We start from the raw sequence: 16,921 nt of genomic DNA, 5'->3' as shown, positions 1-16,921 counted from the left end.
GTTGTCTATTGGATTTCTTTCTACTGTACCGTGATTATTGCTTCCATCTACTTGTGAATGTGAGTGTTTCCTTTTTTGCTTAATCTGGAGTGAAGGGGTAGAACTGTGGCATTATGGATTAGGTTTCTATGAGAAGGAGGCATTAAATAATTCATATGAAAACTAGAGGCCTTAACGATAACTTTCCAAGGTTAATTCCAGTTTTTTTTTAATGTTTATAAAAATTAGAAGTTTATTATACTTTTTAAAATTACTCTTTAATAATTTCTTTTACTTCTGTGTCCTAAGGTTAATTTCTCAGGATTGTTTTCAAATTGCTTTTTTAGGGGAAATAGGGCATTTACTATATTACAAGCTGTCCCCAAATTTTATGGTCTCCTTCCAGGAAACATTATAACCATTTATGATACTAACAGTTCCTGAGACTTAGCTATGATCAGTATGTTCATGATGGAGCAGTTCCTATGTTGCAGCTTTTAACAACGGATGGCATTCTGGTGCCTGCAGGGCCAATTAGGGAAATGTGGTAGTTCTGTGTTCTGTATGGTAAGCTTATAAATAGTAACTTTAATTTCTGCTGACTTAAAAAGGATGGGGCGAGATGAGGGGGCCTGGAAATAGATAGAGAAGTTACATAGCAGATGCAGGGTATAAGCTCCTGTCAAGCATGGGTTTTTTTGGTGTGTTTTTTGTTTTTTGTTTTTTTGTTTTTTTGAGACAGAGTCTCGCTGTGTTGCCAGGCTGAAGTCCAATGGCGCGATCTCGGCTCACTGCAGCTTACAACTCCCTGGTTTAAGCTATTCTCCTGCCTCAGCCTCTCAAGTAGCTGGGATTACAGGCATGCACCACCATGTCCAGCTAATTTTTTTATTTTTAGGAGAGACAGAGTTTCACCATGTTGGCCAGTGTGGTCTCCATCTCCTGACCTCGTGTGCCACCTGCCTTGGCCTCCCAAATGACTGGGATTACAGGTGTGAGCCACTGAGCCCAGCCTGTCAAGTATGTTTTTAATAAGGATGGGAGGGTCCTTGACAATGGCTTGAGGAAAGTTTTGGGTGCAGGGCCTCAGACTTACTGTTGGGGGAGTGATAGAAGTACTAGCATAAGTACAAACAACAGGCCAGACATTGTAGTGAAAATTTAGGAGACATCAAGAAACAGCCCTCTCCCACTTGTATTAGGGGGAGCATCTCCCTGTACTGACTTTATAAGGAAAGTGTGGTGCAGATTGAAAGAATATTAACTGGAAGTTGAACTTTAATTTGACTATTTACTAAAGGAAACTTTAAGTTCAGGGAAGATACATTCATTTTTGGCAAATGTATCCACTCCCAATTGCCATTAATGAGAGTGGGGGCTCCAGAACAAGGTGAGGTCATTACTGCAAATCCCCTTTTTCCATATCTGAGTATGTGTGCTTATGTTTCCACACATTGAGCTTCATGTGGTACTTGTCAGGGAGATAAAGTGGTTAATGAATAATGGATCATACATGAGACCTTTGTGAAGAAAATTAGACAAGTATTTAAAATAAGTGGATAGACATTCTGTAATGGAAAGATTTGAATACCATAAATTGTCAACTGATCTATTAATGCTTTTTTATTTTTATTTTTTTTGAGATAGAGTCTTGTTTTGTCGCCAGGCCAGAGTGCAGTGGCGCAATGTTGGCTCACTGCAACCTCCGCCTCCTGAGTAGCTGGGACTGCAGGCGTGAGCCACCACGCCCAGCTAATTTTTGTATTTTTTTAGTAGAGACGGGGTTTCACCGTGTTGGCTAGGATAATCGTGATCTCTTGACCTTGTGATCTGCCCGCCTCAGCTTCCCAAAGTGCTGGGATTACAGGCATGAGCCACCACGCCTGGCCTGTTAACTCATTTTTAACCAAATCCCAACAGATGCTCATCAATAAGGAAATTAGTACATAAACTGTGGTACAGCTACACTGTGGGATACCCACAAACAAAACTGAAGTAGACCTAGATGTTTTGAAATTGAAGTATCTCTAGGACACATGGAAAAGAAAATGTGCAAATACAGCCAAAATGATTCGGGGAAAAGAATGATAGAAGAGGCCTTGCCCTACCCGAAAGCAAAAAGTGCTGCACAAGTGTAGAAATTAAGATAGTATGTGATTGGCATGTGAACAGATAAATCAGTCGCAACAGTAAAAAGTTCAGAAACATCTGTGCTTATGTAGTCTTTCCATTTCTGATAAAGTGACATTTCAAATGTTAGAGGAAGCATAACCTATTCAATGATGTTAGAAATTAGCCTGCCACACAGCATACCCAAAGTTAAAATTCAAGATGGGTTAGAGATTTAAAGATAAAAAGTGAGCACACATGCAGTTAGATATTTAATAGCAGGTATAAGTGCTAATGTTTGATAGCATAATAGGATGACTAGTTAGCAATAGCATGTTGTATATTTCAAAGTAGCTGGAAGAGAGAACTTGAAATGTTCCAGCACATAGAAATGATAAATATTCAAGGTGATAGGTACCCAAAATACCCTGATTTGATCATTACACATTCTGTACACACAACAAAATATCACATGTATCCTATAAATACGTAAAACGCCTCAATTTTAAAAAGGGAATTTGAAAAAGAAAAAATTATAGGAAGTCAATCATGCTTTCCGTGAACTTCTTCCCTCCCTCTTTTCTGCCACTCTAAAGCTGTGCAGTCCTACTGTGCAAGGGTCTTAATCCTGCCAAATACAAAAAGGCATATTTGTTATTGAAAAAATACTCTTCCATAGATTACCATTTTGTGTCTAAATATATTTTGAAAAGAAGTTGTTGGGAGTGTTTTATAGTGTCATTAGTGTCAGGAACTGGCTTTTTTTTTTTTTTTTTTTTTTTCTGAGATGGAGTTTCGCTCTTGTTGCCCAGCCTGGAGTGCAGTGGGACGATCTCAGCTCACTGCAACCTCCACCCCCAGGTTCAAGTGATTCTCCTGCTACAGCCTCCCAAGTAGCTGCAATTACGGCATGCACCACCACGCCCGGCTAATTTTGGATTTTTAGTAGAGATGGGGTTTCTCCATGTTGATCAGGCTGGTCTCAAACTCCTGACCTCAAGTGATGTGCGCATCTCGGCCTCCCAAAGTGCTGGGATTACAGGCGTGAGCCACTGTTCCTAGCCAGGAGCTGGCATTTTTTAAATTGTGCCTGTAATGAAGATCCATTAAATCACAAAATATGTTAAAAAGGTCACAAAAGTAAAATATTTTCTAAGTCTAAGATCCATGTGGGACAGTCTAATACTGGTAAGTACTCAACTTGCCTTGATCTCTGAGCTTTGCAGTGCAATGTGAATTTGAACAGCCACAAATCTATTAGTAGAAAACAAGATAAATTGTAGGTTAAAACAATGGTTTGAACACATTTCTCCTAATAATGACCTTTTCCTGGGATCAACTTGTATGAAACCTTGTCAAAATTTACTCCACAATATGTATAATTATTATGTATTTTAAAAATAAAAACATGACAAATATTAAAACAAGAATGAATACTCAAGCAAATTTGTCACGGGATTTTTAAAAAAAGATGGTAACAGGTAATGTATCTTTAAAGACACTAAAGACTGCTCTGCCGATGTAGTCACCATTTTTTTATTCGTTTACTTTCCTAATAGGCCTGCTTTCACTTAAGAAAAACAAGGCTGGGCACGGTGGTTCATGCCTGTAAACCCAGCACTTTGAGAGGCCAAGGCAGGTGGATCACCTGAGGTCAGGAGTTTGAGACAAGCCTGCCCAACATGGAGAAAACCCATCTCTACTAAAAATATAAAAATTAGCCAGGCAGGGTGGCAGGCACCTGTAATCCCAGCTACTTGGGAGGCTGAGGCAGGAAAATTGCTTGAACCTGGGAGGTAGAGATTGCAGTGAGACGAGATCATGACAGTGTCCTCCAGCCTGGGTAATAGAGCGAGACTGTGTCTCAAAAAGATTCCTGGGCTTAACCCTCTGCAGTCTATGGAAAGTAATGGGAATCTATTTTAAAAAAAAGACACTCTAAACCAAATTAAAAGATGGTCTTTCTACCTTGTTTTCATATGTGATATCCAGACTGTTAAGAATTTTTATATCAGTAATAAGATAAAAATGGAGAAAGGATATTAATATAAATCTCAAAAGAAAAATAAATGCCCAATTAACATGAAGAGCTTCACTTAACCTCTTAAGTAATCAAAAAAAGGAAGACATAATATTTACTTGAAAGTATCAAAAATGTAAAGTTTTATAATAGGCATTAGCAAGGCAGACAGATTCAGGCACACTTCTAAATATATGTAGGATTTAAATTTGAAGAAGACTAACTTGGAAGCCAATTTGCATTTCATTCAATCAAAAACAATTTTTTTGAAACACAATCTCCCTATGTTGCCCAGACTGGCCTCAAGGCCCTGGCCTCAAGCAGTCCTTCAGTCTCAGCCTCCAAAAGTACTGGCAAAACAGGCATGAGCAACCATGCTCAGCCTATATTTAAGAATATTCATTTGCAGCATTATTTGCAACACAGAAATTTAAAACCAACTAAAGTGTTTAATATGCAAGATGTTAATTTATGGTACAGTCGTACTGTGGAAAGCTGTGTATCTGTTATAGGTGGGTTTATATGTTCTAATACCGGCAGAGCTCTAAGCTATTAAGGGAAGAAAAGAAAGCTGAAAAAACATGGCGTGATTCCATGTATGTTAAATTGTTTTATATTTTAAATGTAATGCACGTTTCCATTTGTGTATATGTAATAAGAGTCCCTGAGCTGTACTGTTCTAAACATGCTACAAGAGTGACCGACCCATTTAATCTCCACAGCCGATTGTGAATTATCCCCATTCTACAGGTGACAAATAGAGGCACAGAGTTAAGTAATTTTTGTCAGATGAGATTTAAATCCAGGCGTTTTGACTTCTGGATAACCATTAAGATATGCAGAGAAAGAAAACTGGAAGGATACATATTGTTGAAGATACTTATCCTAGGAAGAGGAGGAAGGTAGGTAAAGGAATTTGCAAGTTTTTCATAGATGTTTCTATATTGTTTGACTTGCTTACCAAATATGTTCAGCATATTTTTAAAGGGAGAAAATTTTGGGCAAAAGATTTATTTTTGTTCTATTAGGTAAACAAATTTTAAAATAATTTGTGGCTGGGTGTGGTGGCTCACACCTGTAATCCCAACACTTTGGGAGGCTGAGGCAACAGGATAACTTGAGCCCAGGAGTTGGAGACCAGCCTGGGTGACATGGCAAAACCCCATCTCTACTAAAAATACAAAAAATTAGCTGGGCATGGTGGCACACACCTACGGTCCCACCTACCCAGGACGCCGAGATGGGAGGATTGCTTGAGTCCAGGAAGTCAAGACTGCAGAGAGCTGTGATCGCACCACTGTACTACCTGGGCAACAAAGTGAGGCCGTCACCCCCCCAAAAAAACTTTTAAGATAAAAATTTCATAACTTTTGTCTTCAGACATTTCCAGTTTCTCTGCTTAAATTATATAGGAAGTTTGAGGGTTTTGTGTTATCTCTTACGATCTTTACATTTTTAAATGCATTAGTGAACTGTGCACTGATTTTGTGACCATAGATAACTCAGTTAAATATTAAGTCAATAATCACTAAGTAATTTACAACCTCAGTCATAGTTATAAAGTAAGGGTTCTACATACCTCCTAACAGTTCCTAGAACATGGAGCTGTTGTGGCATGTAGTCTTTATTGTCCTGCTAAGTTTTTCATGCTGGGGGTCGGACTGGGAGTCTGATAGAAATTTCATTTCCGCTGCTGGTCCTCTAACCAATGACTTGCTGAACAACCTCAGTGGTCCCCTGGGAGACCAGAGTTCTAACTTTGTAGCAGGAGACAAAGACATTTATCTTTGTCACCAGCCACTGCCCACTTTCCTGCCAGAATACTTCAGCAGTCTTCATGCCAGTAAGATCACCCATTATAAGGTATTTCTGTCGTGGGCACAGCTTCTCCCAGCGGGAAGCACCCAAAATCCCGATGAGAAAACAGTGCGGTGCTATTGGCGACTCCTGGAGGCCCTCAAGACCGCGCAGCTTCAGCCCATGGTCGTCCTGCACCACCAGACCCTCCCTGCCAGCACCCTCCAGAGAACCGAAGTATTCACTGACCTCTTTGCTGACTATGCTGCATTCGCCTTTAACTCCTTCGGGGACCTAGTTGGGATCTGGTTCACCTTTAGTGACCTGGAGGAAGTGATCAAGGAGCTTCCCCACCAGAAATCAAGAGCATCACGGCTCCAGACCCTCAGTGATGCCCACAGAAAAGCCTATGAGATTTACCATGAAAACTATGCTTCTCAAGGTGAGTACACATTGAACCTGATGGTGACCCCTTGCCAGCCTTCATCACACACTTTTCCCACCCTCCTTAAAGCAGGATTCAGCTTTTCTCCCCACTCACCTGCAGCAGTCCTCTCATGTCTGTGAATTAGGGAGAAATTAATATTTATTGATTTCCCAATGGAGATTGGAAGGGGGTAGCTTACAAAGCATAACGCTCAGCATTTCCTTTGAAAAATATCTCTGAGCCCAGGCACAGTGGCTCACGCCTGTGATCCCAGCACTTTGGGAGGCTGAGGCAGGCAGATCACTTGAGGTCAGCAGTTCAAGACCAGCCTAGCCAATATGGCGAAACCCCATCTCTACTTAAAAATTAGCCAGGGATGGTGGCAGGCACCTGTAATCGCAGCTACTCAAGAGGCTGAGGCAGGGGAATCACTTGAACCCAGGAGGCAGACGTCGCAGTGAGCTGATACCGTGCCACTGCACTCTAGCCTGGGAAACAGAGCAAGACACCATATCAAAAAAAAAAAAAATGTGTATATATATATATCTCTCTCTCTTAAACACCTCTTGCCCAGTCTTGAGTTGTGCAAGCACTGATTTTCTTACTGTCCTCCTTTCTGTCTGTCCTGCTGCCTGACTCCAAGGCTTCATGGCTGCCTGTCCTTCCCCCTTGGCTCTCCTTTACTTTACTTTTCCCCATTACATGTCTTAGTTGGAATTCACATTCCAGCTTGGGAGACAGACAAATACAAGATGAAACAATGATATACCACAGGATGAGGAGAGCACAACTGTAAGTGTTCACATTCCTGCCTCCTAGGGGCCTTGAAGTTCTGATTCAGTAGCCTAAGCCGATCCAGGACATTGTGATTTGAATCAATTCCTTAAGTGTATGTTAGGTACACCAATTTTGAGAACCAATTTTCGATTATATATGCTTTCTTGTTTTTATTATATACTGTATATGTACATATTTGTGTATATAGTACCTGATATATATACATACTTCTATGTATTGCTTTTTCAATTTAACATATTTTATGACTATATTCTCCTTTTATTAAAAGGTGTGGTGGCTCATGCCTATAATCCCAGCACTTTAGGAGGCCGAGGCAGGAGAATTGCTTGAGGCCAGGAGTTGGAGACCAGCCTGGGCAACATAGCGAGCCACCATCTCTAAAATAATAATAATAATTTTAAAATAATTTAAAACTCCAGTGATGGAATAGTATTGCTTAAAACAAAAAGTTGAAAGCATAATTTTCAATGGTCTTATAGGTTCCCATTGTATAAATGGAATATGAAGTTTTAAATATTTTCCTTATTTTTGTATGTTTATTCTAATTTTCACTAGTTACAAGTTATGTTACAATGACCTTGGCTCATTGCAGCCTCTACTGCCTGGGTTCAAGGAATTCTCCCACCCCAGCCTCCCTTGTAGCTGGGATTACACACACACACGCACACACACAACACTATGCCTGGCTAATTTTTGTGATTTTTTTTTTTTTTTTGTAGAGATGGGGTTTTGCCATGTTGGTCAGGCTGGTCTCGAATTCCTGTCTATAAACTATTTCCCACCTTCTGAATTCTTTCTGACAGATTCTTAGAATTGAAACTACTAGGTGAAAAGATTTGCATTCTTTAAGATTTTAAAGCATGGTACTAAATTATTTTCCAGAAAAATTGTAATCATTTATTGAACAGTTATAAAATGATTCTTCTGACCTCATTCTGTCAGTTTCAAATGCTATATTTTATTACTAATTTGACAGTTGAAAACTTATTTCCGTCTGTTGTTAATTTGCATGTATTCTTTTATTTATTTATTTATTTATTTATTTAATTTTTTAGAGATGGAGTCTCATTCTGTTGCCTGGGCTAGAGTTCAGTGGCAAGATCTCGGCTCACTGCAACTTCTGCCTTCCTGGTTCAAGCAGTTCTTCTGCTTCAGCCTTCCCAGTAGCTGGGATTACAGACACACACCACCACACCCAGCTAATTTTTGTATTAATAGTAGAGACAGAGTTTCACCATGTTGGCCAGGCTGGACTTGAACTCCTGACCTCAGATGATTCGCTCACCTCAGCCTCCCAAAGTGCTGGGATTACAGGCGTGAGCTACCACGCCCAGCCTTAAACATTTTTTTTCTATCTTAAAAAATAAAGGAGGACGTCATAGCAGCCTTATTCACAATAGCCAAAAGGTGGATACAGCCCAGATATCCACTGACGAATGAATGGATAAACAAGATGTGGCATAGACATAAATTAGAATATTACTCCACCTTCATTAAAAAGGGAAGAAGTCTTGTCACATGCTACAGCATGGATGAACCTTCAGGACATTATGCTATGTGAAATAAGCCAGGCACAAAACGATAAACGTTATGTGATTCCGCGTATAGGAAGAACCTAGAGCAGTGGAATTCATGGAGACAGGAAGGAAAATGGCAGGGGCTAGGGTAAGGGAGAGAAGGAGAGCTGTTTAATGGGGATAGAGTTTCTGTTCTGAAGATGAAAATATTCTGGAGATTGGTTGTACAATGATGTGAATATACTTAATAATACTGAACTGTACACTTAAAAATGGTTAAGATAGTACTTTTTCTGTTATGTGTATTTTACCAAGATTTTTTTTAAGGCAGGGTAAGGGAAGAAAGTGTGAAGGTGGCTTGGAGTGTTTTAGACAGAGTTGCCAGGAAGGCTGTTACTGGGCCACCTTTTGAGCAGTTGGGAATGCAGGGAGGGAAAGAGCTCCAGATGTGGAGGGAAGGGGCCCAGGCTGAGGGAAAGCAGAGCCCTGGACATGCAGACAGTTTCCTGAACCTAGGAGCACCATTAAGAACCACTGCGCTCTTGGGGCAGGTCAGCAAATAAACACAGAGATGTGTGTTGGCTTCAATCCTACTGAAGAAGCTCTGGGTAAAAGAAACTTTGAAGGAATGAGGCCAGGCACAGTGACTCCTGTCTGTAACCCCAGGGCTTTGAGAGGCCAAGGCGGGCAGATTGTTTGAGCTCGTGAGTTCAAACCAGCCTGACCAACATGGCAAAACCCCATCTCTACAAAAATATAATCACAAAAATTAGCCAGCCGTGGTGGGGTGTGTGTGTAATCCCAGCTACAAGGGAGGCTGAGGGGGGAGAATTGCTTGAACCCAGGCAGCAGAGGCTGCAATGAGCCAAGGTCACACCACTGCACTTCACCCTAGGTGACAGAGCCATACCCTGTCTCAAAAAAAAAAAGAAAAGAAAAAAGGATGAAAGACTACAGAAGCAGCAGGACTGAAAAAATAATAGTAATAAAAAGAAACAAGGAAAGACAATATCATCCCAAATAAAGAAAAATCTTATTTTGAGGGTAGATTCCATAAAACTTTTTAAATTATAAGACTATATTTACATGTTTATTTAAATGTTTTCCATATTTTATTTTTACTTTCCATTAGGTGACCAAAGACTTTGTTTTTAACCTCATGTCTTCCTTCTTCTCTTCTGCTTATTTCTCCTACTCTTCATTTTGTGTTTCCCCAAGTATCTGTCCCCCGTATCATGTAAGACACTGAATAAATTCTGTTTTTCAGTCTCCTTACTATTCTAAAAAGTGGTTTTTCTTCTCTCTTTCTCCCTCATTTTCATTTTTCTTTGAAGTCCAATCCTATAGACTTACTGTTCTTTTAAAAATGTATTATTTAAGATATACCAAAAATGTCATATATCATAGGTTGGTTGAAAGTAAAAAAAAAAAAAATACTGTAAGAAATGCCAGTGGCCAGGCTCAGTGGTTCACGCTTGTAATCCTAGCACTTTAGGAGGCTGAGGTGGGTGGATCACCAGGTCAGAAGTTTGAGACCAGCCTGACCATCGTGATGAAACACCATCTCTACTAAAAATACAAAAATTTGCTGGGCATGGCAGTGCGCACCTGTAATCCTAGCTACTCGGGAGGCTGAGGCATGAGAATTGCTTGAACCCTGGAGGCGGAGGTTGCAGTGAGCCAAAATCGTGCCACTGTGAGGAGGGCTGTAATTAAAAAGACAAACAGTGACAGTGCTTGTGACGCTGTGGAGTGAATGGAACCTGCAGACACTGCTGGGGCCATGAAAACAGTGCAGCTGCTTTGGAAAACCGTCTAGCACGTCCTCAAAAAGTTAAACTTTAGAGTTAACATTTGGCTTAACAATTCCTTTTCTAGATATACATCCAAGTGAAATGAATAAATGTCCAGATAAAAATGTGTACACAAACATTCATAGCAGTGTTACTCATAAAAATCAAAAGTGGAAACACCCTAATGTCCATCAGCTGATGGATAAAGAAAATGTAATATTAATATATCCATACAATGGAATATTATTCAGCCATAAATAGATGTGAGGTTTTTGTTTTTTGTTGTTTTTTTTTTTGAGACACAGTCTCATTCTGTTACCCAAGCTGGAGTGCAGAGGCGTGATCTTGGCTCACTGCAACCTCTGCCTCCTGAGTTAAATCAATGCTCCTGCCTCAGCCTCCCACGTAGCTGGCCCTACAGGCATGTGCCACCACGCCTGGCTAATTTTTTTGTGTTTTTGGTAGAGACGAGGTTTTACCATGTTGGTCAGGCTTGTCTCAAACTCCTGACCTCAAGTGATCCTCCTGCGTCGGCCTCCCAAAGTGCTGGGATTACAGGTGTGAGCCACTGTGCCTGGCCAGAAAAAAGTTCTTATATATGCTACAACATAGATGAATCTTGAAAACATGCTAGTGAAAGCGGCCAGTCACAACCACATATTTCTCCATTTACAATAAATATCCCCAATAGGCAAATGTATAGAGACGCTAAAGATTAGCTGTTTAGTCTGCAGATGTGGTGATGGTCTGAAGTCTGGAAATCTGTGAAAGATGAAATGGATCCATGGGGCACAGTCATTAAATAACTGGGAAACAACGTTATCACAGTGAGAACCAAATGTCTCCGAGTGATATTCCATGCTCAGAAGGATTTCAAAGTTTTATTATGCTTATCAAAAGAAGCACTATTGTAGTTGGTAATGGTTGTTGGTGGTAGTTTCATTGGCCAGGGTTATATCTTCCTCCTGTAGAGAATTTGGATGAAATAGAGAAGACAGCCAATAGTCCTATTGTTAAAATCTGAAACTCCAGTTTTATTCCATTTTTGTTTCGTGTTTCCAAATCACAGGTCTGAGCACTTTCTGTGCACCCAGTCCTAAGCTTGATACTTGGAGGGATTAAATAAATGTTTAAGTTTTACTCCTCAAGGAACATCCAATGTGGGTTGAACATTTATATCCATTGGATAGCAACACAGAACGGCTGAGCCATCCCAGCACCATAGCAGTGTTTCTCAAATTACGATCTGAGGACCATTATATGGGAATCACCCAAGAAGTGTGTTAAAATGCATATGCCTGGGTCTACTGTACTCTGCTGACTCAGAATCTCTGAGGGCAGGGCCTGAAATTGGCATTTTTTTTTCCTTTTTGAGACAAGAGTCTCACTCTGTCGCCCAGGCTGGAGTGCACTGGTGCAGTATAGTCTCACTGCAACCTCTGCCTCCTGAATTCAAGCAATTCTCCTGCCTCAGCCTCCCAAGTAGCTGGGATTACAGGTGCACACCACCACACTGAGCTAATTTTTGTGTTTTTAGTAGAGATGGGGTTTCGCTATGTTGGCCAGGCTGGGCTTGAACTCCTAACCTCAAGCGATTCAACCAGCTCAGCCTCCCAGAGTGCTGGTGTAGGCCACCGCGCCTGGCCTGAAATTGGCATTTTAACAGTCTCCACAGGTGATTATGATGCACACAACAGTTTGAGAACCACTGTTACATCATCTAATGTCAAAGCTATGTCAAAGCATGTGGTACAAGCCACACATGCTTATATTTCCTTCTATCCCCCGTCAATGTTCAGTAGGGGCTATACTGATGTTTTACCATGAATAAGGATCAGGGAACAGCAGTTTCCCAAGAGCACCCAGACTTTAAAAAGAAGTTTAGGAATGGGCGCAGTGGCTCACGGCTGTAATCCCAGCACTTTGGAAGGCCAAGGCAGGAGAAGTGCTTGAGCCCGGGAGTTTGAGATCAACCTGGACAATATAATGATACCATATCTCTATAAAAAATTTAAAAATTAGCCAAGCATGGTAGCACCTGCCTGTAGTCCCAGGTACTCAGGAGGCTGAGGCGAGAGGATCACTTTAGCCTGAAAGGCAGAGACTGCAATGAGCCTAGATTGTGCCACTGCACTCCAGCCTGGGTGAACAGCAAGACCCTGTCTCAAAAAAAAAAAAAAAAAAGTTTAGGAAGGAGTTATCTCCTGGCCAATTTTCCAAGTGCTCTGCATTTCATAGTCCTGATTTTCACAAAACATTCTCTAAAGGAACATTATTATTATTATTATTATTATTGTTATTTAGAGACAGAGTCTCACTCTCTCACCAGGCACCAGGCTGGAGTGCAGTGTTGTGAACTTTGCTCACTGCAGCCTCCGCCTCCCAGCTTCAAGCAATTCTCCTGCCTCGGCCTCCCGAGTAGCTTGGACTACAGGCGCACGCCACCATGCCCAGCTAATTTTTGTATTTTAGTAGAGAAGGAGTTTCACTATGTTGGCCAGAATGGTCTTGATCTCTTGACCTCGTGATCCACCTGTCTCAGCCTCCCAAAGTGCTCGGATTACAGGTGTGAGCCACCACGCCCAGCCTAGGAACATAAATTTTAAAAGCCACCTTGTCTTCTAAAATCTTCTAGCTATAGTAAAGTCATGTGGATGATTTCTTCAGGTCAATAGGAAATGAATCCCCCAGTGGCTTCCACAGTCAGAGTCTCTTGCCCTTGCTCACCTGCTCTTCATGTCTCTGGTTGGTTTCAGGTGGAAAGCTCTCTGTTGTCCTGCGAGCTGAAGATATCCCGGAGCTTCTGCTAGAACCGCCCATATCTGCACTTGCCCAGGTGACAGCAGCCCAAAAATACCTGTAACATCTGAGGAGAGTTTGATTTTAATTTTTTAAAAACAAGAGAAGCTCTGGTCTGTTGGTTTAACATTTCTGTAAATGCCTCAGAATGAGTGGTGTACATTCTCCAGATTCATAATTACCTTAAAAACAAAATCTTGAAGCCGCAGCTCATTCTTGGTCAAGTGTTGGCTTCCCTGCAGGAAGGAACCACATGCCTGTACTTGCTCTGATTTTTGAGTCCAAAATAGCTTACCAGAGAAGAGATGAAATTATGGCAAAACAAGTACTAGGGTAAAGGGGTTTTTCAAAAATATGCACCTGGCTGAACACGGTGTCTTACAGCTATAATCCCAGCACTTTAGGAGGGGAAGGTGGGAGGATTGTTTGAGCCCAGAGTTCAAGGCCAGCCTGGGCAACATGTCAAAATTCCATCTCTACTAAAAATACAAAAATTAGGAAGGCATGATGATGCGTGCCTGTAGTCCCAGCTACTCGGGAGGCTGAGGTAGGAGGATCACTGGAGCCCTGGAGGTCAAGGCTGCAATGAACTGTGATCATGCCACTGCACTCCAGCCTGGGTGACAGAGCAAGACCTTGTCTAAAAAAAAAAAAAAAAAAAAAAAAAAAGTGTATACATCCACTATCACTTTTTATTTTTTGTTTTTATTATTGTGTTTTTTTTTTTTTTAGAGACAGGTTCTTGTGGCCTTGCTCTGTCACCCAGGGTGGAGTGCAGTGGCATGATCACGGCTCACTACGGCATCAACTTCCAACTCCTGGCTTTGAGCAATCCTCCCACCTCAGCCTCCCAAAGTGTCAGGATTATAGGCATAAGCCACCACGCCCAGCCAACCATCACTTTTTAACTATTATTTATATTTTTTGTTTTTATTGTTTTTGAGATGGAGTTTCGCTCTTGTTGCTCAGGTTGGAGTGCAGTGGGGAGATCTCAGCTCACTGCAGCCTCTGTCTTCTGGATTCAAGCAATTCTCCTGCCTCAGCCTCCCAAGTAGCTGGGATTACAGGTGTGCACTCCCACGCCTGGCTAATTTGTATTTTTAGAAGAGATGGAGTTTCACCATGTTGATCAGGCTGGTCTCGAACTCCTGACCTCAGGTGATCTGGCTGCCTTGGCCTCCTGAAGTGCTGGAATTGTAGGCATGAGCCACCCTGTTCAACCTTTAATATAATTTTTAAAGAAAAAAATTAAAATAATCTGAGAAGTAAACAGCTTTGTGCCCCCTTGGGCTGCTGGGAAGTCTGGAAGCCACGGGAACACCGCTGGGTCTCCATAGTTCTGTGGCATTGCTCCAGTGCTATAGAGATGCCATGCTGCTCATTGGTGTCTATGCAGTGATGGGGGCCCCAGGAGTCAGTGTCTAGTCTTCAAATTTTCCAGTTCAAACACAGTAGAACCAAAACCTGATAAGGTTCTGGAGGGACAACTTACAGACTGAGTGCATGGTCAGAATGGCATCTAAATTGGTTTACAGAGGGTGATAACTGCTATTAGTTATGAACACAGGAGACCAAAGTGCTGATCAGAAAAACGCTTGTCAAGAAATAGCCTTTGTACTGGTGTCTCTGCCCCAGTCCATGCTGGGTGACGCTTCTGGGTAGTCTTCCCAAAGCACGGTTTTGACAACTTCCCTGCTGGGAAGCCGCACTCCAGAGTGGGATGAATCCCGCAGGACCCTCCAGTGCGTGAATGTGTGGATGTCTCTGGCTTCACCTCCCATTCTGCTGGTGTGAGTGCTGTGCTTGCTTCCTACTCTCCTGCATCCCCTACTGGATGTCCTTCCTGTCTTCCTGCCTTCTTCAAATCTCCTTCCAGCAAAATTCTCTCCAGTGTTAATGTCCACGTGACTGTGCTCTCCAGCAGAGGCCTGGCTCAGTGACACTCCTTCGCTCACCCTGATGTGCTCTCTCCCCTGACCCAGACCCTTAGCCATTGCTTTAGACCAGTGGTTCCCAAGCTCGGGTAGGCATCAGAACCACCTCAAGAGCTAGGAGAGAACACGGAGACCAAGGCTTAATGTGGTGGGACCTACCTGGGCCTGAACAAGTCCCAAGTCCCCAGGTGAGTCTAATCCCCAGCAAGGCATGAGAACCACTGGTATGGGCTTCTCATAGCACTTCCAGCTTTCTGCCTTCTCGTGTAATTGGTGCATTTGCTTACCCTCTGTATTAAAGGTATAAACCTCTGTGAATATTATTTATCTCTAAATGTGAACCCCTACCCATTATCGCAGCACAGTGTGACTTTCAGAGGTAGGATCTCAGTGACTGTGTGTTGTGCAGAATTGACAGACACAAACAAAACGAGGGTGGGCAGGGAACACTGGAGTGATACTTAGCAGCATGGTCTTTAGTGAACACTGATGACAACTTGACTGAGAAAGCAACAGGGAGCCAGTGGTGAACCACTTATTAACCCATTTATGCCTGAGGTTGCAGTTTTTTGAATTTTTGCAATCAGACCTTAGCGATGACCTTGAGCAATAGGATATAAATAATTCCCACATGCTTAGCTTTCCAATAATGGAACACTAGGCATTAAGGTGCACGGAGCACTTGGTTCTGACCCGTTGCCGTTAACCATACTCCTTGTCTTGAAGAGGGAGATGATCTATGGGAGGGAGAAGACAGGTAATGAGCTAATCATGCCAAGAGTAGACAGGTACAGTCAGCCAGGCTCGTGGAGGGGAGCCAGGGTGGTGGGAGTGGTGGGAGTGGTGGCATAGTGGTGTCTTCCTGTGCAAATTCTGTGAATCTGAAGTTCTTTGAGCACATGTAGGCCAGAGACAGGGTAGAGGGGACATCCTTATTGGAAGTGTGGATGGGAGTGTCGACCACCAGGACCATGAGGGTTGTGCTCTGCTAAAGAGGATACCCTTAGAGCATCCCCCACAGGCACTAGCTTTTGGCCCAGCTAGAGATAACTGGGGGTGGACTTCAAATGGTGGCCTGAAATTAAAACCAAAAACCTAGTAGGATTCACAGGGGTGACTGGAGCCATGGGTGGCTGCAGGCTGTACCGCCCCCATTCTGGCTAAGTGTGAGGATCTGTGGAGGAAGCGCCAGGGGCAGCACTGGCCTCCAGCTCCTTCCCATTTTTGGCATACACACTCGTTCACGTGTTCATTTAGTCATCAACACTGCGTGCTTTCTGTGTGCTGAGCACAGAGGCACATGGATGAGCACATAGATGATGCATTCCCAAGAACACACAGGCACAGGCACAGGCACTTCCCCCCAACACACACACATTTTCTCATTCCATCTCTACCCTTTCCTTTGGAAAATCCTGCTTTGAAATATTCAGTTTAGTGATAAGGTGAGAAATTTTAAAAAGCATACTTCCGAGAGGTTCTTAGTCTTGGCACTGCTTAGGCGCTAATGACCCTATTTACTATTTCCAGGATGCGGTCGATTTCCTCTCTCTTGATTTGTCTTATGAATGCCAAAATGAGGCAAGTCTGCAGCAGAAGCTGAGTAAATTGCAGGTAATTTGAGCCCTTTTCCACATTGATGATGAATGCAGCAAAGGATTCTGAGAGCAGATTAGACATTTGATGGTTTGGCTACTGCATAAACTGAACTTCCATCAGCAGTCAGAGACCTGCTGAGTTTCGTCTTG

The 16,921-nt window shown here is 42.3% G+C and overlaps 1 protein-coding gene across 1 annotated transcript in view; it reads left to right on the top strand.

Moving 5' to 3' along the window:
* Nucleotides 1-5,663: 5,663 nt before the first annotated feature.
* LCT (lactase) overlaps nt 5,664-16,921 on the top strand; it is a 63,522-nt gene continuing 52,264 nt past the window's right edge. Inside the window, exons 1-3 of the mRNA XM_032286325.1 lie at nt 5,664-6,347; nt 13,197-13,276; nt 16,704-16,787. Coding sequence (XP_032142216.1) covers nt 5,708-6,347; nt 13,197-13,276; nt 16,704-16,787 — 804 coding nt within the window. The 5' untranslated portion in view covers nt 5,664-5,707. The remainder of the gene's footprint in view (nt 6,348-13,196; nt 13,277-16,703; nt 16,788-16,921) is intronic.

This window comes from Sapajus apella, unplaced genomic scaffold (genome assembly GCF_009761245.1).
Source record: "Sapajus apella isolate SASKATOON/1434 unplaced genomic scaffold, GSC_monkey_1.0 scaffold18, whole genome shotgun sequence".
Classification (NCBI taxonomy): domain Eukaryota; kingdom Metazoa; phylum Chordata; class Mammalia; order Primates; family Cebidae; genus Sapajus; species Sapajus apella.
This window is presented reverse-complemented; position numbering and strand designations above follow the sequence as displayed.